The sequence below is a fragment of the Branchiostoma belcheri genome, unplaced genomic scaffold, assembly GCF_001625305.1.
Source record: "Branchiostoma belcheri isolate BF01 breed outbred unplaced genomic scaffold, Haploidv18h27 scaffold19, whole genome shotgun sequence".
NCBI classification, from domain to species: domain Eukaryota; kingdom Metazoa; phylum Chordata; class Leptocardii; order Amphioxiformes; family Branchiostomatidae; genus Branchiostoma; species Branchiostoma belcheri.
In genome coordinates this window covers 3531698-3558561 of record NW_017803379.1, presented here as the reverse complement: position 1 = coordinate 3558561, position 26864 = coordinate 3531698, and the positions used below count along the sequence as shown (strand labels likewise).

The following is a 26864-nucleotide window of genomic DNA, read 5'->3' as shown; positions in this document are numbered from 1 at the left end:
ATCCGCTGGTCTGAAAGGTTAGATGGCAAGTCGTAAACACTTGACTAAATGTGTTCAACTGCCTACGGAAAACCATTAATATTCTTTTTCAAAACATTTTGACGGGTTCCTTTTTTTAGTATCGTTCATATCGTCCATTTCTTGTTTTGTTACTTGTTGTTTTGTTACTTGTTTTATTACATGTTTTGTTATTATTATTTACCAATGTATGCACTCTTCTTTGTCAGTCTTCCTCTGTCTTTGTAAGATTAGCAGCATGCTAGAGTTGCCCACTCCAGTGTCCCGTAAGTATATATGTTGTTCAATAAAAAAGACGTCGTAAACACACTTGTCGATCTACCTCAAGTTCGCACACGTTTTATCTCGAGTTCTTACACATTCTATCTGCATCGGCGGAGGTTAGACACCCAGGTAATAAGACACGCATATATATGATTTTGGAAACGGTCAGACGTTTCAGGTAGCATTCACTATCTTTCTTCAGTGACAATGGAGAGTTGTCATAAATGCAACCTGACTTTCTGTCAATTCTCCAGTGTCGACGTCACTGACAAAAGGTAGTGGATGCTACCTGAAACGTCTGACCGTTTCCAAAACCATATATAGTTGCTTGACTGTTTTTTTTGGCGCATTCGTTCTGCAGTATGCATAAAACATATACACGAAAAGGCAAAAGGTGATGAAGTGGTCGTGCTATACTGTGTATGTATGTATGCATGTTGCTAGGGTCAGTATCTCAGAATCGGAAGGCTTTAAATTCCTGGATTGCCCCAGTGTCGCGCCACTGGGTACAGCACTTTACAGGTATTACAGCTAATTCCTCACTCGACGCACTGAGTGAAACTGAGTACCAAGATTTGGTTTAAAGGATGTCCTATCGGATGAGACGTAAGTCCAGATGTCCCAAGAAGTGCTGTACACAGAGATGACTGGACGAAAAACTGAGGTGAAAATTCATTTATTTGCAAACCCCACTGAAAATCACAAACCAAACTAGCTGCTCCATTCTGTAACACAAACAAACATGCCCACGGGATTCATCGTTTGGAAAACTTCACACAAGTGGTGTAACATACAGTCTCAGTTTGTAACTTCTTCTAAACTGTACATTCCTACATGCACATGTAGGTCAATAATGAAAACAAAAAAAACAAAATTACATTTTTTTAAAAATCAACATCACTCAAAATGATTACTAGTCCATACAAAAATACTCAGGATTCTTACATTTGAAGACATACTAACATCCGTCACAGTTTGTACTAAGAATGTCAATTATCAGATTGTTTGCAACATGTTGTAGGCTACACAATGCAATATAAAGGTATAAAGCAAATGTTGGAGCTGAGATATAACAACTACTAGACTAAACCATCCTTTGCACTTAACAACTTGTTTCAGGACCAGAATCTCAAATGTATGGGTCAGAAAACATCTACATGTGAAATGAGAGCAAACAAAAGAAGGGCAATTTGAAAACATTTCTGTCTAAAAGGATATTGACTAATATCTGTGCAGATTGGGATATTCAGACACCATCCTACTATTAGTCTTAATCAGTGGTATCACTGTGCTTCTCTCTCCAGCTTTTCCTTCAAACACCTCGTACAATTCAGTAAGTACTAAGTAAGGAAAGGAAATATTATCTAGGACAAGACTCTTCATACAAAGTGGACTGTTTACAATTGCAGCACAATTTTCACCCGTCAACAACTTGGAATGACAGTTGAAAAGCTACTTTAAGCCATGAAAACAATGTACAGGGTAAAGTCTGGGAGATACCACTTGGGTAATCAGATCATTTAGTGATTTTTTTTGTCTCACAACAACAAAGCAGCTAATAGTACATACACTGTTGATATATGAACTTTCTCCCTATGGTAAGTTAGTACACCCAGTTTAAGTTTGTATCAGTTACCGCATAAGTCAGTAAGAAGAACAGGTACATTGGAGTCAAACTCAACATACAGACTTTCTTTGATATGGAATGAAAATGTCTTCAGATTTGCAAGGAGGATTTGCCGCAAAAGAAGCAGCAAACGCAGTATAGGAGATACAGTAGTAGAATAATAATATGTACAACTTGTTTTAGTACAATTCATCCGAGCTATGGAACTTACAACTCTTCGTACAGAGTAGAGGCAACTACAATTTGATTGTTTTATACTCTTTCTAAATCATTACAATTATATATTCTACATTTACATTGAAGTGTAAATTCCTTGATAAATTCAAATTTTCAATGAGAAACATTACATACTCCTTTTCTATGTGCATATACAGACACACAAGTCTATAGTACACCTGTGCATCTGGGAGTGAAAACTTTGTACTCAATTCAGTACTGCATATGTCTAGTGAATCCAGAGGATAGGGTGTGTGCATGGGTGACTTTGCCAAAGAATTCTTTTCTAGTATTTTTCACTGGAGACACTCATAGACATTTCAATCTCGGACAAAATAGAGATTATCAGACGTTCTGAGTGACATACATGTACAAATGTACATCACTCTTCTTCAGCGTCACTAGGTTATAGTAACTTATACTGGCAGAACTAGTCAAAACTTGTGAATCAAGAGATAGCTTATGGACATATGCAGGGTAGATAATTCCCTCCTTTTAGTTGCAATTTACGATTGGCTGATATGGAAGACCAGGCAAGTTTTCCTCTTTTCCCAATCTGCATACACACGCCCTACGCTCAGAATTCACACAGGCACATGCACACCCACTATATGGACGGATTTCTACACACCACCTAACAAACGTCTATGCAGAGGACTCCACCTCTGGTAGTTTGTTGGGGTCGCCTGCCAGCTGAGGGTTCATGCCACCGTCGGCGATCATCTCAGCCACCAGGACGTTCTCTTTGTCCTCCTCTGCCTGCTGCTGGTCCAGCACCTCCTGGAAAAAACATCAATATTTTTTAACATCCATAATCTTTCAATAACATTTGCAAGCAAATGAATAACGTATTGAGTAAATATGGTAACAAGCCCCTCCAACTCTGTCCTACTACATAATGTAACCCAACACCACAGAATGTCTGCTACAGCACCAGTTACCATGGTGACAGCCATCCAGTCCAGATCATTGACGGTATGTGTTCGGAGAAGAAGTCTAATGAAAAACAATGTTTTCCTTCTGCAAAAGTAAATATAAGTACCCCAGTATTAACATGAGCATAAAAGTGTTGATGTAACAGGTGGCTATAGAGAGAGTACTTTTACTACTATCATTGACCCTTTACCTTAGACAGAGCTGTCAGGCTCCTTGGGGACACCTCTCCGACTTGGTCACCCTGGCCCACTTCAGGAGCCTCCTCACTTTGCTCAGGCACCCCGTTTTCTGCAATGGGCACCTCTTTGTCTTCAGCCTTGTCCTTACCTAACAGTGAAACATGACAAAGAAATGTTGCTTATCTGTGACAATCAATGTAGTCTTCTTCTGAAAAGCCACAAGGAAAACTAATGTATGTTACACAACGGACCACTAGCCAGTTATAGCCAACTGCCACTTTTGTAAATGGGTAACCACCCTGACACATTAACAGCATCCTTATCGGAGTCTCTGTCAACAAAGACTCCAATCAGGATCTCTACCAGTAGTATCACCAATTCTACCAGATCAGATTCTTTGTCCTGATATGTACACACCTTGCTCAGGCATGACAACCTGGCCGTTTTCTCCTTCGCCCGCTGTCTCTGCTGTGCCATCTTCAGCAGATTTCGGTGTGGACGGTGTTTCCTTATCAGCAGTTGTTACAGGCTCCTCCCCTTGCCGTCTCGCAGGTGAACCAGGCTGATCCGGTTTGGACGGGGAGCCGGTTTTCTGTGGTGAACTGGCCTGTTCTGGCTGGTTTGTGGACGGCGTTGTGGTGTTGGCGTCTGAGACGTCCCTCTCCGCCTGCACACCTGTCGGAATGTCTGTCACCTCTTCAAACTGCTCTGTCTCCTGTTCCTCATCCTCCTCCCCACTGCCGTAGCTGAGGAACAAAAAACACAAGTAACCTTAAAGGCATCCAATCCAACTTCAGGGCAGCAAAACAAAAAAACATTCTGGATGAAGAAATCTGTCTGATATTGACATTTACTGCAGCTATTTCTCAGCACATTTTCGTTATCATTTCATACATGAAAATACAACTGTAAGTCCAAAGTAAGGTAGGTGAGGAATCCCTTTATCTTTTTGGTACCATTACTGACCTGGTGAGAGGTTGTAACTCACTCACTGACAGGTTGAACTTAACAGGAGGAACATCAGGATACATTCTGGGAAAAAAAACGATCACAATCATGAACTTAACTTATATACACATAGTATCAATTTTCTTGAACGTGATACAAGCAGAGTAATAGGAAGTGAATGTGTTGCAGGAGATATAGCGAATTTTTTCCTCACCTGCTCCCCTGTCCTGTTCCTTGGGTGTTCACTCCACTGCTGGCCTGGGGGCAAGAAGAGAAAATTCTGGTGATTAGACATTTTTGTGAACAAATTGATTACACAATGGTGGTTAGAAGTTTGCACACAAACTGAAGCTGTCTTCTATAAGGAAGTCTTCCATCTTAGAAAAAAAGACATCTTAAAATTCCACTTTAAAGAAAAGAAACAGATATTGGAGATTCACTGAGTCATGTGTTTCATCTGCATAACGTGACATCACAGAAGCAGAGGATTGCTCATTCCCGGAAAAAGACTTGAGTTGTACTGTAAAAAATTTGGCCAAGTCCAATTTCTTAGTGTGGGAAATGACAGTTTGAACATGCCTCATAATGACTTCTACCAACACAGATGAAGTTTTAAGATAAAAGCCTGTTACCTTCTCCCTGTGCCAGCTGGCCTGTGTGCCTGTGGTGTGACTGGCCGTCCCCTTGGGTGTGGTGTCTCCGTCCTCGTCTCCTGTCTCCGTGGAGCTGCTGCTGTCAGACTTCCCCTCCCCCTCACCTCCTGGCTGCCGCCTCGCTGCCCCGTCGTCTGGTCCTCCTCTCCAGACTATAGAAACATTAACAGATCTTAAGGTTTGGGAATCAAATTAAACAGCATTCTTAACATGGCCAGCTGCTGCCTTGCTGGGTGTCAGCGAAGCTGGTGTGTTCCTGGTGATTTGAGAGCTGTTATAATGGCTGCACAGATAAAGTGTAACTCAAGTGTAAAGACCCCTTAAGCCAGCTCACCTGTGTGGGCTGCAGCCAGTCTTGGAAGGTGAGCTGTCCAGGTCCTGCATGAGTCTGAAGAAGGCCAGCTCATTGAACAGGATCTCTGAGATGTCCACCAACAAGTCCTCCCCACAGTCCCGCATCCTGGATACACACAGAGATGACATCAGGGATATGGTCAGGAGATACATACAGGAATTACATCATGGATACAAGGATAAGTATATGCAGAGAGCTAAGAGTTTATAGTGAAGTGAAAATCACACCTGAAGAGGGTATGTAGGCCAGGTGGTCTTGTGGTTAGGGTTGAATTTGAAGGTTCTGGGTTCGAATCCTCTCAGATGGGACATTATCCATAGGACTAAATAACAATAATAACTTTAAGACAGTCCTCTAAACCTCAATTGAGGGGAGCCACTTACTTCCTTCCCACAAACTTCTGTAGGGAGTCTTGTAAGATGGTGCCCAGCTGTTTGTGGAAGAACCTGCTAAACTCCTGAAACAGCAAAGTTACATGCATCATCATCATCTATAACTGCAAAAAAATGAAGCATAAAATGAAGAGAAAATAATGAAAGTAATGAGACAACTTAAGTTGAAAGGCCAACAAGTTTACCCCACTTCCCAATATGTTTCTGAATCTTATATTCCCCTACCTTGCTGTCATCCCTGTGTCGTGTGAGAGACATGACCAGCCTGCGGATGTAAGCCAGCAGCTGGGGAGAGCACACCTCCTCCATGTGTTCCTTCAGGTGGGGAATCACCTCCGTCATGATGGCCTTGATCTCCTGGTCCAACTGCTGCGTGTCCACACGGGGATACTGGGGGGAAAACAGGATACAGATAAACAAACTAACAAAGCTACAGGCTGTTCTGAAAGGGAACTATGCGGCTCCAGATGTCTTACTGAGGGATGACTGCAGTGTGCTTAATGCCGATTAGTTTGAGAATGAATCTACTCTACTATAAAGAAAGCTACAGTAGTTACACACCTCAACCACCTGTTGCCATTGTCACTGCCTACACCACATTGAAACATTTCTTCTTCTGGCATTAACATATGCACAGGATCCTATATACTTAACATGTTTGTATTTATGTAAAAATTAAATTGATTGAAAGTTTTAGGAGAGATTAGGCTTCCAATAAGATATTTTTAAGGATTGTGCACTTGAATTCTTATGGCAATGCAATGAGATTTTTATTAAAAGTATGCTATGCCATCCAAAGGAAACTGACAGTAGTTAAGAGAGTGAGAGAGAACATACAAGTAAAAGCCTGTGACTGACCGGTCCATCCGATATGGAGCTCTCGGAGCCGACGTCCTGAGCAGAGGAGTTACTGGTCGCACTGTTGGTGCTGGTGGCAGCAGAGGTGGTGTTGGCCTGGCCGGGCTCCGAGCTGTGTGGGGAACCGTCATCCCCACCCTCTGCCTCCGCCTTCAACCGCTCGTACTCACGCATCCGGTGCATGGCGCGGTCCAGGTGGATTACCGTGTTGCCCAGGTCGTCGTTGGCGAAGGGGTCGAAGCCGCCCTCGGACTGGGGGGTGGACATGGAGCTGGCAGAGCCGGCGTCTTCCATGTAGTCATACTGACCAGGCATGGTGCGCCCCTCCTCACCTCCCTCATTGTCTGAGGTTACCATACTGTCACTGGGGACAGAAGTAGACACCTTAAACAACACTCAAATCTCTAATAGTTTCTCATCTACACGGGTGCAAATCACAATGAGAAGTCGTACAGAATGTGATTAAGAGCCGTGCATTTCTCAATTAAAACGTGCAAAGGCCGTACAAAGCTGTGTAATTCTGGTTTTTTAAAAATTGCATTCATTTGTCATGTAAAATGTCTGACAGTGTACACTGAGTGGAACTTTCACATGCCATTTGGATCCTATGCTAAATAAAAGAGAAGAAGACTACCTGGGAGTCTGTTCTGAGTTTCCCCCCAGCCAGGCCCTGAGGTTGACAGGCATGCTGATGGGAGGTCTGTGCTGTTTGATGCTGTCTTCTGTCAGGTACCGCGTCACCAGTTCCTGGAGGAAAGTTTAACACAGACACATCTTAAGATATTCTTAGCTCACTTAAAGTTGATGAGTTCAGTAAAAGCTGTCGGATAAGCTATATCAGTGAGAAGGAAGAAATATTTAACTGCTTTCTGAAAACATTTCAGAGCATACATAAAAAATGTGTCCTTTTATCTTGTATTTGAGGTGCAATATCATGAAGGTACACCACACTTTTGCAGCAAAACAAAGTGAATAGAAGGAGGCATTAAAGGTATCTGAATAGTTGTATTTCACGTGGCTCTAAATCATAATGCCCGTGTTAAGAAAATGAAAGCACAACAGTTGAACCTTGCTACACACCTGTAAAGCATAGAGAGCCCTCTGTCGCAGGTAGTCAGAGGTGAGCATCTGTAGCTCCCGGAACAGCTCGATCAGGAAGTGTGGCCGGGACTCGTTCTGCGAGATCAGCGTGGCCACCTCCGAGTAGATGGTGTCACGCAGGGCCTCGAATAACGAGACCTCACTGGCAGCATGGGAGGACCTACAGACACAGAACAACAGTAAAGCCCCTGTCACACATTCACAACATTCCCAGACCACCAACCAACCAAGGATGGCTTAAGTTTGGGAGCACACCTACTTTTCTGTATGAATCAAATCAAATTTGAGTTAAATATGTGTCAAACTTACCCAGTTCCCTGAACATTGCTAACCTACTCCAAATCACCAGCCAACTAAAGCCAAACCCCCTATCCATATCTAAATGATTTACACATATTGAAATATTTGGCTGATGGAGCCAAATAGCCAATCTTGCGCCTGACCTACTCCTAACTATGGTTGGTAAAAAGATGTTAAACTGCAGAAGCCACTTACAGCACGTCTGCATCAGGCCTCTCACTGCCTGTGACACTGGACAGCTTACTGGAGATACTGGTGGTGTCAAACCCTGTACCACTGATGCCGGCTGTGACGTGGGGGAAACTCTGGGACAATTGGTCCCCTTCTGCTTCATACATGGTGGCTCTGTGGCCTAGTGGGGAACAGAGCATACACATACATAAGCATGAATTTCACCATTATGAACACAATGAAGCAGAAATGGATACAAATGATGATTACAAAGGAATAAGTACATAGATTAATGAAGAATTTTTGTTTATACGACAGAATACATAAGCTGGTGTGTTATACCAGCTATGTAGATACAGAATAAATCTACTAAAAGAGGTTGTAATTCGACCTACCTCTCTTTTTGGATTTCTTTGTCTTGGAGTCAGGGGTACCTTGCATTCTTGAACTGAAAAGTGAAGAAAAATTTATGAAGAAAAATATAACACAAGACATCATCAAACTCAGATTGTTCGGATTGTCAAACAATGATGATATGAAATGGCTCAGTAAAGGAACATAAAGTTTACCTTTCTTTGGACTTCTTAAGTTTGGTGAAGTCTAATTTTGGTACTGTTGTTGGTGCTGTAGCCTGTGTTGTTCTAACCATCCCACTGGAGGTTTGTACTGCCCCTTTAGGAGCAGGCATGTTCCTGGCCGGGATGTCAGGCTGTCTCCTGGTCATCCTGTCTGGTGGAATGGTGATGTCAGTCTGCTGCATTCCCTCGCTGGTAGGCTGGAGTCCCCTGTACCCGCTCCCCGGCGTGGGGAGTCTGTAGGACTGGGTGTTGTCTGGGTTGGGGAAGCTGGGAGGGAAGCTGGGACTGAAGGTGAACGACCCACGTGGGTGACTCGGGTAGGAGGATGCAAACGGGCTGAGCTGGGGGTGTGAGAAGGGGTTGCTATCAGGTCGGTAGGGGGCAGAGGTGGGTGTAGGTGAGGTGACGGCGGGGTGGTTGGGGTCCTGGAGGGTGTGTGCACCCTCCCAGGTCTGCTGCATGACCACCAGGTCGTGCTGCTGCTGCGACAGCTGGTTGTAACACTGCAGGAGCTGGGCCAGCAGCTGCTGCTTCTGGTGCAGCTGGCCGCTGAAGTACGCCAGCAGGTCCGTCCGCGGTGTCTGGGGCGACGCACTCCCGCTGCCGTACCCACTGGAACCGTTCAGGCTGCTGGATACCAGCCTGTTCAGCAACTATGGAAAATAGAGAATAAGAAACAATGTGTTATCCTTTTTAGCTTTGTGTTACGCAGAAGGGCGGTTATACCGGCTATACAAATACAGGTCCTACAGCATCTTATGTGTCAAATTACTGTCTGTGTTAAAGCGTTAACTAAAAAAAGCACATCCTTTACATAATATTTACCTTTACATGGTCTAGCCCAACAAACTACTGATCTGGTTATTCTTACTCAAACAAATTCGTATTTGACCAACCCCTCCAATTCTGTCCTGCAACTTGCTTCATAATGTAACCCACAGGGTGTATGTCTCCTACAGTTCCAGTTACCATGGTGACAGACATCTGTTGACCTTATGTGTTTGGAGAAAGAGAAGAGGAAACAGATATATGTTTCCTTCTGCAAACTTCAAGGTGAACATTATTCCCAGTGAACCCCTGACCTGTTGGTCTGCGAGCAGTGCCTGACACAGGTTAGTGGTGGATCCCATCTGCTGCTGTAACTGTCCACACAGGTCCTGCAGCCGCCGGCACTCCTTCACCACCCACCCAGACACATCCTCCTGCATCAGCTCCTCAGCTGAACGGTAGTTCTACACACACAGACAAGCATGGGCATTAATATTTACAGTTACTGTAGTTCTAAAAACACAAGCAAGGTCAGTGGTGGTTTTAAAAGAAACTGAAAAGCTGAAAAAAAACTGAAAGCGTATGCATACCTCTTGCCTATTCCTCCAGGAGTCTCTACTTGAGCTGTATCCACGGCTCCCTGACGGCGCAAAACTGTCTCTCCCTGAAATAAAAGGATGAAAAAAATTAACAGCAATTTCTTGCAAAAAAAATTAACACAAAGACAACCAACATAATCTAAAAGCTCTCTTCACATCAATGGAAACCTTTCGTCTACTAGCTAAAGTTAAAGTTTTACCTAAGTCTTGCTCGGCTCTTGGAAACACACGTAGGTAGTTCCCACCAGGACCCCTCTCGATGGTGTAGGTGGCCTGGCTGCCATCTTCCTCCTCTTCCTCTTCTGCCTGGACTATACCATCACTGGGATAGCCTGTGGGGAGGGGAGGTAATACAAAAACTTGTACATCAGATTCTCACACTTAATCTTGCCTGCACAAGATGAAATCTACCTGCATGACATTTCCTTTTCCTTTCAATCAAATAAAAAACTGAAATATTCTGAAAAAATGTTCTGGTAACAATATTTTCAATTCTACTGACGTTCTTTACTGTCTTCAATGCCTTGATGCTTCTTTAGAGAATGCAAGGTAGTTTTGCAGGTCGTATTTTGAGCCCTGCATATTGCCTGACCTTCGTCCATAGAGTTGAAGTCCATGCCCTGGTCTTGTACAGAGTCACTGCTGCGCTGTGTGGACCCACCCCAAGTTGCCATGGTAACATCTCCACCACTCATCACACTGTACCTGAGGGAGCAATTTGAAACTTTTGAAATTTGAACAGTGGGATTCAAACTCCCAACCTAATGGTCCAGAGCAGGGTCGCTGACCACTAGACTATCAAAGTTTCTTCTAAAAAATCTGGCACAAGTTCTGTTGATCTTACCCTGGGAACCCTGATGTGTCACTGATGACTGAGAAGTCGCCTTTCTCTGCTGCTGATGTCTGGGAAAATAAAAGAAGAATTTTACAACAAACCTAGAGAGCTGCTCACAGACAATCAAATTACATGCAGAAATGTGAAAGAAAACAGAATGTCTTGTTGATTTTCTTCCCAAATTTTCAGAGCAGTACATTGAAACCACTGCAAGCCACACATTGAGCATTATCAAAAGAAAAACATGTGATGCAGCATGAGACAGCACAGCTGGTGTGTTACACTGAATTGCGGTTATACCAGCAATACAGATTCAGATACAAAAGGCTTGTCTACATTCTACAACATGTGCAGTTACCCTGACTAGTCGTGCTTGTCTTTCTGTACGTACAAGATCCTCCAGTTCCGTGCGCTTGCGGCGGATCTCTTCCCGTAGCATCATCTGCTGTCGTAGCTCCTCCCACGTGTCACGGTCTGTGGGCCTTTGTCCTGGAGAGCAAAATCAGCAGAAATTTCAATGCTTAAAACTTCCAATTTTCTACACAATTCAATCAATATACTAAGAAAAGGACCTGACATTGAACTAGAACTTTGATTAATCATACAATTGAGCTCAAAAACGTCCAGTTATAAGAAGCAGCATTTTCTTACAAAGACCTATTTTTGGTATGTAATTTTCCTCGTTAACTACATATCTTAACTACATCTGGAAGACTTACTTGGAGGCAGCTGTCTCTGACTTGCACTTGCACCTTGATAGAGCGGCCGAGGCTGGGGCTGTGCAGCCTCTCGAGTACCAGTGCTTCTCTCCCTGTAGACACGGGCACTACTGGGGGCTGAGTCTGCCCTCGCCTCCTGTAAACATCAGAACCATACAGGCTTTCAGTAATTATCAACTAAATCATTGAATCTGAAATTGTACCCATGATCAGTGTGCTCATTAAAAGCCATCTACATTGACATGCAATAGCCACAGTTTCTTGTCTTTTACATGCCCAACCAAAGTCAGGTACCCATTTTACACCTAGATGGAGTGAGGAAAGTCTTTCCCAATGACAAAAAGCCAGGAACACAAGGGGAATCAAACCTGTGAGCTCTTTATCTCGTATCCAGTCCTCTTAGTCCTTTGGCCATTCAACACCAGTATAAAAACTGTAAAATTTTGTGAAACAGAGACTTGTACCAGTACCTGTTGGTGAGCGGTTGCCATGGTGAGTTTGGCGTCCTGCAGCCTGAGCAGCTCCTGTTGGATGGCCATGAGCCTCTCCTTCTCCTGCAGCAGACTGGCCAGCTCCTCCTCCTGCATCCTCCGCACCTGATCATCCATGCTGAAACACACACTTAACCTTATAACACCTAAAGTCAACTAGAAAGGTAACATTTGCAAAGCTGTTAAGCTTCAAATAGTGTAGTCCAACAAACTACTTTTCTGTTCTTGTTCTTACTTAAACACATTTATATACTAACTAATATACTGGTAAGGTGACCAGGACCAACCCCTCTAACTCTGTCTTGCCAATTGCTACATAATATAATCCAAAACCACAGGGTGTCTGCTACAGCAGCAGTTACCATGGTGACAGACATCTGGTCCAGGTCATTGACCTTATGTGCTTGGAGAAGAAGAAGAAACAGAGCAAAACCAATATGTTTTCCTTCTGTGCAGGTGAACATAAAAACTGAACACAGAAGCCATGTTACCTCTGTCCAGGCTGGCTGCTGGCGGTCGAGTCTGGCAGAGACGGTGGTGCCCTGGCCTGTCGGGTGGGAGGTTCGTCTGTCTCCTCCTCCTCCTCCGTCTCCCCCAGCAGGTCTGCCAGCTCCTTGGGCAGGGTGATGCCCTGCATGGAGCTGGTCTGCATCACAGACACCAGGTCCTGCAGGCGACGCAGCTTCTCTTTCGCCTCCTGCAACTTCCTGCAGTTTGGATGGAAGAAGATTTGTTTGATTCGATTTGATTAAGATTGTGACAATACAATACATGTGGGACACAGGCAGCTATTGCTGGCATAGTGACCCAAGCATTGAACATTACAGAACACGTAACAAGACATATTTGTTTGTTTATTAAAAGTCTTTGCCACATCTGTTGTGGATAGGACAGCGCCCATCTCCTTTTCTGTATACCTTGGGCCACAAGTTGTGCAATCACTATAGCAGGGGGGACTAGTCCACAGGTACTGGTATGTGTTCAACTCCCATACTCTTTCCCAAATGCCGATACTAGGCAAAAAGAGTAGTATGAACAATTTTTAAAATCTTAGGATTGAACTCATGACCTAGCAGCAGCAAATGATTTCCATCTTTTCCAACTAAATCTGTAACACTGTACACACTAGTAATGGGACACTTTTTAACACTAACCATTTCTTTATGAAGTGACAAATTGCTAGCCCACTGACCTGACTTTTTCCTTGATGACAGGATCCTCTGCCATGGTGGCGAGTGTGGAGCTAGAAAGACTGACGTTGTCCTCCTGGCCCCTGGCACCACCATCTCCTTCCTCCTCCTCCTCTTCATTATCATCTTCCTCATCATCACTGTCACTGTCATCCTCTTCTTCATCATCATCATCATCTTCATCATCATCGTCATCATCATCATCTTGTTCAACTCCACTATGGCAAACAGAGTAAAATGAAAGATATTACATTTGGATGGAGTCAGAAAAGTTTACACTTGGATGGAGTCAGAAAAGTTAATAAATGGGAGAGTATAATAAATGGGACTCACTTCTCCATGAAGTCTGAATCTCTCTGTTGGCTGGTGGTTGTTGAGATGGTGATGGTTTCATCATCGAGGCCGCTGGCCTGGTAGGACCTCACCAGCTCCCGCAGCTGGTTCAGACGTTCTCGCACATCCTGGAGTTTCCTTTGGAGCAAGAAAGAAAACACAATTCAACAATCTTTCAACAATCTCTCTCCCAAGACAGTTTACCATTCCTTCAACAAACTTCGGCTGCCTGAATGCCCCATGTCGGCCACTGTTGGTCGACCAGGTTTTGAGGCCTCCAAATTCACTCCACTTCCTGATACACAGACCTACAAAACAGTCACCCTAAATACTTCCGTAACCCATAAGTAACAAGCATACAGATAAATATTCAGCATGACAGAATTTATTTTGATAAAAGCTGACATGGCGTACCTCAGCTTGTTTTCTGTATCCTGGCGAGGTTCGCTGACAGCCGGCGCCCTGGCCGCTGGTTCCTGCTGGCCAGATTCACGACGCTTCATCGCCTCTTCAATGGACTCATTCTGACGGTTGTTAGATGTCACAGAGCTCGATGTTGGGTCTAACTCTGTGGTTTCAACAGAAAACTTTTCCTTTAGTTGGATACAATGAGCACTACAGAAAGTAGAAATCATAAAAGAAAAGAAAAGCTCAGTGGCGACTCATCTCCAAAAACTAAACAGCATAGTAAATAGATAAGCAAATAACACTCCTTTCTACCCTTACCGTGCATCTGCCTGAGGTGTTGCAGGGAGTGCAGTTGCCGCATGAGGTCAGCCATGTGCTCCTGCTTACCCTGGAGCACTGCCAGTTTGTCCTTCAGACGATCTGCCACAGCTTCCGGGATCAAACCTCCCTGGGCACCCTCATCACCTTTTAGAACACAGAGAGACTCAGAATCTCAAGGTTCCGGGTTCGAATTCCTGGCAGGCCCCATTGTTGAGACCTTGCGGGAAAGGCACTTAACACCTATTTCCTTATTTTCCTTAAAAACTAGTGGCTAGCTTCTGTAAGGGACGTCGTCTTGGATGGGATGTTAAACCGGAGGTCCCATAATCCCATAAATTTGTAATCCTATTGTGATATCAAACGGTTGTATTTGGTTATTGGAGCATGTTATCTTCCCATTTATGCAAAATGCCATGCAAATGAGACATGTGACTGACCTGCAGCTGCCTGACTCCTCTGCAGGGTGTCCTGCACCTCCTCCTGCAGCTGGACCAGCATCTTCTGCCTGTCCTGCAGCTGTCTCAGCTGTTCCTGCTGCTCCAGCATCTTCCTCAGCAGCTCCTTCTGCTGCCGCAGACCCTCCAGGTCCACCTCGTCTGGACCCGAGGCCTTCTCCACTGTCGTGTCTGCTGCTCGGGCGGCATCCTGCACATGGGAACAACAGGGTTTTAAGGTCTGGAAGTAATCTATACTATTATCACTTTTGGATAGACACTTGGGAAGATCCCTTTCATGACGTGGGGTCAATCACTTTTCAATTTACTTATAATCATATTATCAAGTTTTCAAGTGATGTCTTTAATTGTTTAAATATTACATTATTTCATTGAAATATAGCTGACTTTGTGTTTTTTCATATAACTTAGTCACAAAACTTGTATCCAGTCAAAACTTGGTACAACGTCACTTTTTTAAGAAATATAATCACAGTGTGTATGTAAGTACATTGCACATATTGTTTGCAGGTGGAAAGTTATGCTCAGGAGCTAGAGACCATCACCAGTGCAATAAAGAGGGGATGTTCAAAGAATCACTCCAGGATGTTTCTTCACTCTGTGCAGATGACAATCCCAATAGTTGTGAAGAGCAACACAAGAGAGAAGTCCAACCAACCGTGTGCTCCAGAGAGACAACAAACAAACAGTGGTGCATGGAGTAAAAACACAACCCGTAGAGATCAGACAGACCCTTCTCCAGCTGTCCAAACCACCACACAACGTACGCTAACGTTACGACGCAGCTTGTTGGAATTTGCTGTTAGTACCTGCTGATTGTTTAGCTCCTCGGGATCAGGAGTGGCCCACGCGAGCCGCGGGGGGCGGCGTGCACCAGGCTCGGGGCTGACTGCCCTCTCTAGCTCCCCTGCTGGCATCCCCCAGGCCAGCAGTCTAGCAGCGTGGTCCCTCCTCGCGCCGGGACCGGGACTCATGGGCCGGCCATCGTTATCCCAGCTCCCCATGTTCCCGTTGGAGTCCTGCTCCATCTCGGACGAGGAATGGAAGCCCAGGTGGTCCTCGATCTGCGGGCGGTTGCGGGCGGTGAAGGTGGCCTCCTGCAGGGAACGACAAAGCAGCGACTCAACACCGTGTACGTCTCCGAACGCGGACGCTGAGACTCTCTACGCCAGGAAGGCCCGACATAGCTAACATGGCAGCCAGAGAGAGCAGTCTCCCAGACGAAGGTGCACGTATGTGATTTCGGAGGGTGGTGGTGGGTTCAATCATAAGAAGAGCTGATCCGTATTCCATGGGGATGGGTGGGCAAGTTGGAGAGGGAGAATCGATGAAAGCAAGCCCCATGTGAGGATATGGGCAGAGAGAAGAGTGGACTAAAAAGGCAACAAACAACAATCAACGGTGCTAAGAGAGTTCAGAGGTGGTAAGAATTCACGATTGGCACTTTTTCTACAGGCAAGCCTGCTTTAGCGTGGAACCATGAATGCGTTAGACTACAAAATGCGTTGACTACAAAAACTCCAAGGCCATCTCAGAGGAAGCCTACACAGGCATGAATGCCAACAATAAGATAGGCCTACTACATAACAAACGGTGAGGCCCAAATCATCAAAGGTATCCAAATACTGCAGACGTCTATAATAAGCAATAGACAGTACTGAAAACATTAAACGTAGCTTAAAACTTAGACCCATCTATCTGTTGGTATGTGTGACACATTAACAATGATTCTCTTTAGCATCTATCCTGTACACTTCCTTCCTCTGCCAAGCGGCATCACGCCGGGTGAAATAGTATGTACAGACTGTGCAGGAAGGTGCGTCCTCGTGAAAGGAACATTTAAAGCCATATGAACAAGAGAAAGTCCTGGTGCAATCTATCCCTTGACATTTGCATGTGGTACTATCATGTTCTTCTGTTCCCTCTTTTCCTATTTGCTAATTCTGATGCAGCAAATACCACTCGAAAATTTGATGTGACTTACACTGGTGACTTCAGAGATGTCTGACCGAGCGTCCCCAAGGTCGAGTGACATGCTGTAGGCAACGGAGCCGTTGACGGACGTGTCGTCGTCTGCTTGACCTGCAACCTCACCCTCTCTGTCCCCAGCCTGAGACACAACATATGCAGAGAATCAGTAATAATCATACATGAAAATCACTTCTACTTCCCACTCCCATCAGGGAATAGAACCACAAACTACTGAGCTATTCATGGTTTTCTCACCTCTCTGTCCCCGGCCTTAGACATACGGAAACATACGTAGTGCATAAGCAATAGTCATGTATACGTAGTGCATCAGCAATAATCGTATACTATTTACACTAACTGTATTTCACTTTGTCACTGTACACGGTAGAAAAATTTCACGGTCTGAGAAAGATGGACAAAACACAGAACGGTGGTGGTAAGTGCAGGGAGAGGGGATAAAAGACAAATGATTTGATGATGGTAATGGTAAAGTTTATGCTCCAGAAGTGACCGTGAAGACAGTGAACATAAAACTACTGTGAAAAAAATCATGTATTACTAACAGTAGCTGGCACATTAAAATCACCACCAACTATTGGTGAACAGAGCCACAAACTACTAATCTATTCATTGGTTTATCAATACACAGAGATTGCAGCATAATGGGTGATTTGTCATGAATGCAGCCAAACAAAATTTGCAAGCCCTCACCTCCAAATGCAGGCTTTAAGTGGGAGTGACATAAACTGTAACTTGAGCCAAGTAAAGCCATTATTGTGGTCTATATATGAAAGTGGGGTGGAGGTCAAATTTTTAATGCTCTAATACTTTGGCAACAGCAGGAAAGAAAAGGCAGTGCTTGCAAAGTTGACTACCATATGACTTTCAAATACATGTACAGTAGTCACCTACCCCCTACATTGGGGAAAGCGCCAACTAGTCTATCCTTGTGAAAATTCAAAACCTTTACACTTTACAGTGTACATAATGGATAAATCAAGTACTGTAATTCACTTTGTCTCAACGGTAGCAAAATTTTACAATCTGAGGAAAATGGACATGTTCACAGGATTGAATCTTAATGATGACCAAAAGGGGAGGGGGATAAAAGACAAATTATTTGATAACAGTAATGACAATAAAACAGTGAGCAAAAAGTGCTGTGAAAAAATGAGGAATTTACCAGTATTCTCTGCAGAAGACCCAGATAGCCCTTCTCCTGTTCCTCTAACTGTCCAACCAGCTCCTGGAGTTTGTCTCTCTGGTCACGATTCGAGCTCTAAAAAACAAAATGACATACATTCGCACATGGATTTTTGAAAATGACATACATTCGCATATTGATTTTAACTTGATGCAGTCGAATAAAAATCTGCATACAGTTCAATAATAGACATTGATAAATGCAGATAATTTTGTTGCAACTTTTCTACATTAGACAAGCTGCATATTTCATAGTTTCATTCATGTTTACCTTTCATATGGATTTTTACTTCCACACGCAACTTTTCTTACTCAAGCTTTCTCACAGGAAAACATTGACATCCATTGACATCCAGACATTCATAACTTCGAATATCATGACCATATCACTATTACTAAGAATCGGACAAAACAGTATAAATTCCAGACAACATGTCATTGATTCCCAGTAGACTACATGTAATAGTTGACTTATTAAGCAGTTTCCTTAGAGGTACTGGTAAAACAAACAAACTGCCTACCGTCCCAGCAGAGTTCTCGATCTGGCTCAGCATGCCTTTAGCCTGCTTCAGGTAGTCCTGTATATAATAAACAAACATCAACCCATTAAAACCTGTCACCTCAAATTTGGACTGAGATAAAAACCTGGACTATACAACAAGTTATCAAGCTGGACCATCCATTATTGTCTTATAACATTGTGACAGCAACTAAGACAGCATTATACAGGCAAATATTCTCTTGTTTCAAAACTAAAAGTATCTTTCCACACTATAGTATATAGAAACCCACACATTTAATCAATAAATACTGCTACGAATTTCCACAAACACAATAGAAACTATACTGTTTGAGATGGTAGACCTATGCAGCTTACATCTAGGGATTCAAATACACTAGAAACTGTCTGAAATGGTAGAATTATGCAAATATCTAGGATCCAGACATAAGAGCACCACACACTCACCCGTATCTGCATCAGCCGCCCAATGATCTGACTGGTATCAGGCTGCGGGAGGAAATCCGATAAGGGAGAGTGATTCAATTTGGAACAGCAATATTGGCCTTAGAAGCCATTACGTCTCGGGGGTACCCATGCTAAGTGGTAACCAGTAGAAGGAAATCAAATAAACGTCTGTACTGCAGGGTCATGTGTGTCGATCATTGATTCAAGGTTACCAGGAAATGGGATAACAGCTTTAGGGCTAGTCTGCCATTTACTGATAAAATATAGATCTATAACCAAGGGAGCCATGAATTCAGTTTCTAAAATCAAAAAACGTAATGGTACTGTGTACAGATACAGATAATGTGTACTGTTGGCAGGTGATTGTAAAAACGCTTATAAAACGTTACTACTTGATATTGCATGGCTGAGGACATCTAGGACATACACTATGTCATCTTTGCAATATATAACAGAGAATACATGATAGTATTAAACTATGAATTGACTATATACTAACCTCTAATGATTCCACAGACGAGGCTTCCTCTCTTCTGGCAGCTGATGCTGTAGCGCTCACACGCGGCTCTGTGGGCAGCGAGAGTTGGTTGACACGAGCGCCCTGGTGCGAAGGTTTCACCTGCATCGTGGCAGACCGTTCGTTGTTGGCTAGAGTGTTGTTGGCGCCCACTGTAGTTCGCACTCCCACGTTCAGTTGGTTGTCCTACAGGTTACAAAGGAAAGAAATTGCCTTACTACATATTTCTGCAGAACTAAAAAATCTATAATTTCAAAATAAAAGGTAAGGAAATTACAATCATATATTCTCATAAAAATGCATGGGTGCATGTTTCCAGTGCTGTTTGCTTCATACCAGTCCTCACAACTGGTATATGATAAGAAAACCACAAAATACATTTTCCAGCCCTATCCCTGCCTTGTAATTTAGTTGGTACTTCATGAGAGGTGTGTAAGATTGAAATAATTGACTCAGATGTACTTGTATATATTATAATTGTAACCTACCATAGTTAAGGGTGCGGATGCAGACCGGGGGCTCACACCAGGCCTGATCCCAGCCTGTCCGTACAGGCTCTCCACTAGAGAAGGGCCGCTCGGGTACCTGCCCATCATCCGCCTGTCATTGTTCATACTGGGCTGGTTCACAGCCTTAGACTGTCTGGGCACAGCTCCCATGGAAACTGTGAGAAAGCATCGACAGTTGAGAAAGGCTAGAAAGAAAATGCTGGAAATGTCACATTTTCAAACCGATAAGAGGACAACTTACTGTTACTCAAGAAACTAGATACTACGGTAGTAGATTGTCAGATGTTTCAAGTAGCATCCATTACTTTTTGTCAATAGGAGGAACACAGGAACACATTATCAATTGTTGACTCAACCCAATTCTACTGAGATAGAACTGTGCTAAGGCAATGCCAGAGATAGAACTGTGCTAAGGCAATGCCAAATATTGCTATGCATGTAAAATTGATTCAAGTCTGACAACTTCATACAGTAAATTGCATTCACTTTTGCAGTGGTTTTAATTCATCATATGGGGGAAGAGAACTGAGGTTTTCATTATGTTTGAAATCCATGATTAGCCACATAATCCACATAATAGCAGGGTTACGATTTTGCAGTAAGAGGAACTGAGAAAACTTTGACAATAAAATCACCATTGTCATTGTCATTAACATTTCACAATTTACAATACTTTGGAACTTAGGTACATTTTGTAATAGGTAAGGAACTAGCTGTTACTGCCGTACAGACACAACCAAGGACCGGTCTCATTACCCCTGTCGGGACCTACTGACCATCTACAATTAAGATTACACGGTGAGAAGGTTCCGTACCAGGTTGTTTGGTCTGCTGTCCATCATGGCAGCGCTGAGACTGAGCATGTCGCTGTCGCTGAGGTTGTGCCTCGCCGGCCGTCTGTCCGGGAGAGATGGCCCTTCTGTAAACGACTGGCTGATCAGCTGTCTGCTTTTTCCAGCCATTTTCTAACTGTGTCTGTAAGTGTGAAGAACCATGGCAAAAATTTCAGCATGGACACAAGGAAAATATCCAAAACACAAGGTAAGTGACCCAAACACGGGCCAGTGAAAATATGATGTCTGAATCTATATATTGAACGGGAGTATCTATAAAACTATGGGAACTGGTCAAATATTACTCTTTTTTTTTTAATCACCTCTTGATATAAGACATTCACAATGATTCACTTGGCAAAATTTTGAAAACACTTAAAAACTTTCCCAGTCAAAATATCCCCTGTTTGACAGTCCCCTGACACCTTGAAGCTGTAGGCATTCCTGCCATGTTGTATATATAGTCTTGCCAAGTATGTAATGTTGAATAAGCAGTTACTAGTAGTAGTACCAAAACCCATGATGAAAGTTATTTGAATACACATAACACTGGGCCTGGGAGTTACACAAAAGCTGTGGCAAAGGATTGGAAGACAAAACATTTCTCCGCCAAAATTGTCTGATTTTTAGCATAACAATTTCCGAAGGTCAGCCCATGTAAAAGAAACTCCGCCCACCCAAACACATACCACTATTACTATTACACCGTGACAGACGACCAGCAAACGAGGGTCCACTGTTACACAGGTTAGTTGGAAAACTGCTAACAAATGCCAGTCTCATCGTATATAATTTTCCTCAGGTTTACTTCCTAGTGTTGTGAATTTGCAAAATCTTGCGGAATTCTGTTGCTAGGCAACGCACAACTGGTGCAGCGGAGATAAATTATTCATGACATCGTGGGACGATTTGTTTTCCCTCAGACGAAAATGTCTGCCGCAAAAATGCGAAACGCGACCGTTTCTTTTGGCAAACAATCACTGCAAACACACGCACTTCCTTCACTAAATCATGAGCATTATGTCATTTCCAAGAATTATGTTATAAGACCAATCTTAAGCGATTAACACGTGTTTTTATCAGTCAAAAAAGGTAAAAGACACCTGCTAAAATTATGAGCTGCTAGCTGCGCGCGCTGGAAGTTTTGTAATTCGGCTAGACCGCCTCCTAACAGTTTATGCATTATTGCAAGGCGACGCGGGACGCTGCTGTGGTATCAACCTGAAAATAGAACCCTTAAGAACATTTCTACCTACCTTGGGCCGTGTCTTCGCCTCCCAAGACGTTATAAAACTGGAGCAGGTAGTTGAATGTCTTGCAGGACGTCTTACCTGCCCTCCCCCATCACGGTGATGGACACTGCGTTTCGGTGCAGCCTCATCACACTATATTCGTGGATGGATATCTCCTGTATTTCGATGCCTCTGTTGGTGATACCATTTACACTTACTGAGTTTGTATACTCTTTTCATGTCACTTTGAGCTTTGGAAATATTTTTGTATTTGTAAGTCCAAGATTGTGAAAGATATGGTGATATCAATGTGTCACTATTTTGTTCTAGCGTATGCGTCTTTGGTGAAGCGGCAAAATGGCGGGAGGAGAAGATTAACGTTGATTGGCTGGATAGAAGCATGTGACTTTAGCAGCGCCCTCTGTCAGAAATGTCCTTCAAGGCAGTGTCCCTTTAGCCATGCCAACCAAATGTACATTTTGTATTCCTCTGTGAATATATTTCATTGCGAAAAGTATTGGCACGGTGCCCTTGGTCAGTTAAAATTTCCTGTAGCGCTATAGCATCGTCTTCCATCCCGAAAGAGCTAAAGCAAAACATACGCGTACAACAAGACGATTCAAAGATTGCGTTCACTTAATTTCGGCTGGTGAAAGGATTTGCAATTACTAAATTGGGTAACTAGTTACATGCCAAACTCCCAGGGCAATAGACTCGAAAATCTTGTCGAACCAGGCCTAGGAAAGCTACCAACGTCTGTTCGGGACATTTGACAACTGTTTCCAACCCTTTCCCTGCTCATTTCCTCACTTGTTGGGAGCCCTGCCTATCGCTCCAAAATCACAAGGCCTCTAAACTTCTTTAAACCAACCACTTGGCAAACTACACCTGAGAAGAACTTCTTTTCCTTGCTTTTAAAGGTAAGTGATCGTCGATCGTTGGTGACATACTAGTAGTCTGCTGGGAGGACTGCTGGTGGCTTATGCGTTTTATCTGAATGATTTTTGACCGCCGCGTACGGTAGACCTTTGCAGCCTCGTGACTGTCATTTGATTGGACCCTTTGAAACACTGAACTCTGATCTTTCCGAACTCTCCAGTTGTACGTTCTGCCTGGCAAGATACTCTGCAGAAGTCACTGTGAGTACAGTGCAGGCAATTATTGCATAGCATTGGTCCTTTCCTTATCTAGTTAGCTTGAAAGTGACCCGAAGTGTTTCTCTTGTTTTCAGTCAGGAAAAGGTGACAGTCTTTACTTTTTTACAGGTGAGATGTTAGATTTGCGGCAGTTGCAAGGGGAATCATGGATGAATGCTTCGGGAATGAGTACTATTGTTAATCAGATTTCCATAACAAATATTGATCATGCTTTCCTTTGCCACATTCTTATAAATACAAAGAACGCTTTCAATCGATTGATTTCAATCACAGGTTTGAAGAAATCCCCAAACAAGTAGCCTTGGCACGGAATCCGGGGGACGAGTAGCTCGAGCTCACACAATGAATCATGTCAGGGACTAATCAGTGTGCAAACTGTACAAAGGTCACGGTGTTGTCAACAGGGGTACCGCCCACTTCCCTATTTCGGTCTCTCAAGCCGTTAACATACTGACTCCGTTGTTGTTGTTCCTGTTCAATGTCTATTTAATACCTCGCTAGTCGCTAGACGTGGTCTCTACTGGACTCTAGGGCCCTCTAGGTGATTTCACGTCTTGGATCAGGTTGGTTAATGTTCTCTCAATGTCCTTGGTTCTCTCGGGCCGGGTTTTTAAGACTAGTTGACTAATTCCAAGTAGGTCAAAAACAAAAGTCCTTCCCTTCTTTAACCTCCTTTTCTTGCTTAACCTCCTTTTCTTGCTTACCCCACAGCCCAGCGCCATGTCCGTGTCGGTGGCTGTCATGGCTGTAGAAGAGCCCGGGACGCTTCTGGAGGGTCCCCACTGGGACGGCCGCACGGGGGCGCTGCTGTACGTTGATATCCACGAGAAACACGTTCACCGCTGGGACCCCGTCACGAAACACAGGGACACGTACGACACAGGTGAGACATTTTTTACACGAGGATTTCTGTCACGCGAAATCTTTCCGGAAACAACCAAGCGTACGCGTACACCAACCCGACCCCACCCCCTCCACTTCCCAACTTGAGAGGGGGTGTAGGGTGGGCGTGGCCGGTAGGGGCGTGACTGGGGTGGTCACGGCTAACTAATCCACTAATGATAATCCCTGGATAATCCTAGAATAATGGTGAGGTCAGGGTGGATAATCAAACTTGGAGAAGGAATATCTCAGTAGTGATGAGTTTGTATTCAGTACAATTAACGTTGCTTTTTCCGAGGTTTAGAATAAGATACATTAAATACAATTGATTTTTCACAGGACCTAGATCTAATATGTAACCTGTGTTAATACAGTCAATCTCACGCTGTCAGCTGGAGGTCCCATAGGCGGCATTCAGACAGGCCGCCAGGGGTGCGATTTCGTTACGCTAGGCAAATGCACTGGGTGAAAAAGATTTTGGCGACACCTCAGGAGCGACACTAATAAGATTTTCTCCATTTTGTTGCAGATTGCATGGTAGGTGCTGTGGTCCCAAGGGAATCAGGAGGGGCTGTAGTGGCCGCTGGGACCAAGTTTGCCTTCCTAGACTTCGAGACCAGACAGCTGACCACTGTTGCAACCGTGGACCAGGACAGGCCTTTGAATCGGTTCAACGATGGGAAGTGTGATGCTGCCGGCAGGTTTTGGGCTGGTAAGGAAAGCAACAATGATGTTTTTCATAATGTGTAGGTTATTAAAAAGTCCCAAGAAGCAGCTTTGAAATTGATTGCTTGCGCCATTTCAATTTGTGTACTCCTCCCACAATAATTTCATTATCTGATTTAAAACATACATAAGAATGAGTCCAATACACAGTATTGATATATATCAAAAGAATGGTGTGATATGCTCAATATTTCTCCATGTTTATTTGTCCATCATTGATTGTAAGTGATGCTACAATGACTGTTAATTTTCAGGCACCATGGGTCATGAGCCTGTCCCAGCAAAACCTGAACGTAAAGTTGGATCCCTGTACTGCCTTCAGACAGATGGCAATGTCACAAAGGTAAGGCCGATTCATTTGTTCTCTTTTACATGGTTGGCACTAAAACATTTGAACACTTTTCTTGCGAAGAAAGGACATGGAACTACCATTACATTATTCACAGCAAAACACTGAGCAAGTCAGCTTTACGACATCATGTATGCTGTTCTTTGCTTGCATTAGGCATTTAATGAAGTTGACATCTCTAACGGTCTGGCCTGGACATCAGACAACTCCACCATGTACTACATAGACTCACTCCGCTTCAGCGTGGATGCCTTTGACTTTGACATGACCACTGGAACACCGAGTACGTACCCTCTACTACCCACAAAGACTCCATTATATAAGAACTTTATGTCTGTTAAAAAATTTACGTATTGCCTGGGAATTTCTAAGGATGTGAGTTCTTCTCCCTGATCTTTATTATTAAGTAGATGCACTAGACCCAGTGAGCATATCAGCAATGAACTGCCCATTTCTTATCATGTTTATTTGTCCATCATTGCAGGCAACCGTCGTCCAGTGGTAACCTTTAAAGAAGAAGTAGACGGCATACCTGATGGCATGTGCATCGACACTGAGGGAAAGCTGTGGGTAGCCATGTTTAATACAGGACAGGTGATACAGGTGGATCCAAACACAGGTACGTTAACAAGAGAAATATATAGATGCATGAATTCATGAACAGACGGTTATCTAATTTTTAGGCTGTACTAGAGAAAAGACGCACTGTTACATTACTCAAAATAAAGATAACTGGAGGTAAGATATAACAGTTTGGTGTAACAGGCCGTTCGATGTGATATAACCAGCTTCCTGCATGCCACATGCCTGCAAAGCTGGTGTGCCATACCAAAGGCTGTACTGGCTATATAGATACAGAGGCAATGTAGCACAATCTCTGTGTAAGTGGTTTTGAGCCTTTAAGTTTCTTTTGAAAAGCCATCTGTTCTTATCTCACTGTAGGTACGCAGCTTCGTTCCGTCAAGTTCCCAGCACCCCGCACCACCTCCTGCTGTTTCGGAGGCCCTAACCTTGACGTCATGTATGTGACAAGTGCAAGGACGGGCTACTCTGCCGAGGACATCCAAAAGTATCCCCTGTCAGGCTGCCTGTTCCAAGTGACCGGGCTGGGAGCCAGGGGCACCCCCGGGCTGTGCTACAATGGTTGAACCCATTGTGGCAGCTCAGGCCTGAGCTCTACTAGGCTTTGTAAGTGGCTGGAAAGAGTAGAAATCAGCCAAATAAACAGATAACATGCATGGGGAGTTAGTCTGCTAAAGGAGTACAGTAGGACACTCCCTTTTATAGCAGACCAACTCCCTTGGTATGTTCTCTGTCAAATTGAAAGTAGAGGTAGAGGCTTGGTGGTAGCAGGTAGATCTCTTCAAGAAAGGATTAAAAATGATCACAATTGTTGCTATGTCTCTATATAAGAATGTCCACAAAGTGTTGTTGAATTTCTTGCCAAAAGCAATCAGACAAGTGAAGCCATATCCCTTCAGTGTTTGTAACTCAAGATACTTTAATTTGATTCATGCAGACTTCTGTGCAGAAATACTGATACATGGCAGGTGGTTTTTGTACCGTATTGAAACAGTTAATTATAAGAATGTTTAACTTTGTATTGTAAAAAATGTTCTACCAAATTATATAGGCAGATGTATTGAAATAGATATCAACATTGCTTGATACACAACAAACATACATGGTATCATAATATAAGCTGTTTAAGAAAAATGAACATAAAGTGTGCATGTGGAAGGCATCTAGGCCCCACTTGTTGCTTCCACAACAAACTTGCCAGTATTGCTTGTTAATCGTCTT

The 26864-nt window shown here is 43.6% G+C and overlaps 2 protein-coding genes across 6 annotated transcripts; one reads left to right on the top strand and one right to left on the bottom strand.

Annotated features, from left to right (window-relative positions):
- Positions 1–942: 942 nt before the first annotated feature.
- LOC109467800 (pericentriolar material 1 protein-like) lies at positions 943–22309 on the bottom strand. Its single transcript, XM_019765851.1, is given in 40 exon segments — positions 943–2905; positions 3252–3388; positions 3658–3986; positions 4207–4272; positions 4403–4446; positions 4821–4949; positions 4952–4993; positions 5176–5195; positions 5198–5301; positions 5580–5653; positions 5814–5978; positions 6447–6810; positions 7081–7193; positions 7527–7707; positions 8043–8199; positions 8414–8466; positions 8588–9249; positions 9679–9828; positions 9955–10028; positions 10164–10295; positions 10556–10668; positions 10808–10866; positions 11190–11287; positions 11518–11653; positions 11988–12126; positions 12500–12715; positions 13201–13416; positions 13532–13669; positions 13946–14099; positions 14258–14404; positions 14698–14905; positions 15525–15812; positions 16700–16825; positions 17870–17965; positions 18411–18467; positions 18857–18898; positions 19356–19559; positions 19862–20067; positions 20698–20857; positions 21972–22309. Coding segments are annotated over 38 exon segments (5739 nt in total). The 5' UTR covers positions 20033–20067; positions 20698–20857; positions 21972–22309; the 3' UTR covers positions 943–2770.
- Positions 21388–26849, top strand: LOC109467830 (regucalcin-like). Of its 5 annotated transcripts, XM_019765909.1 has the most exons (8): positions 22465–22867; positions 23047–23086; positions 23816–23987; positions 24516–24698; positions 24967–25055; positions 25218–25344; positions 25546–25680; positions 26004–26848. In XM_019765909.1, exons 3-8 carry the CDS (start codon positions 23825–23827, stop codon positions 26207–26209), a joined length of 903 nt encoding a protein of 300 aa, XP_019621468.1. In that variant the 5' UTR covers positions 22465–22867; positions 23047–23086; positions 23816–23824; the 3' UTR covers positions 26210–26848. The 5 variants fall into 5 exon arrangements, with proteins under 5 accessions (XP_019621470.1, XP_019621468.1, XP_019621469.1 ...); XM_019765911.1 differs by lacking the exons at positions 22465–22867; positions 23047–23086 and adding an exon at positions 21388–21462; XM_019765910.1 differs by lacking the exon at positions 23047–23086.
- Positions 26850–26864: the final 15 nt, after the last annotated feature.

Coding starts and splice junctions, on each gene's coding strand:
- LOC109467830 (XM_019765914.1), top strand. CDS start 23,825: ATGTCCGTGTCGGTGGCTGTCATGGCTGTAGAAGAGCCCGGGACGCTT. Junction 23,988..24,515: donor CAGGGACACGTACGACACAG/GTGAGACATTTT, acceptor ATTTTGTTGCAG/ATTGCATGGTAGGTGCTGTG. Junction 25,345..25,545: donor CATGACCACTGGAACACCGA/GTACGTACCCTC, acceptor CCATCATTGCAG/GCAACCGTCGTCCAGTGGTA.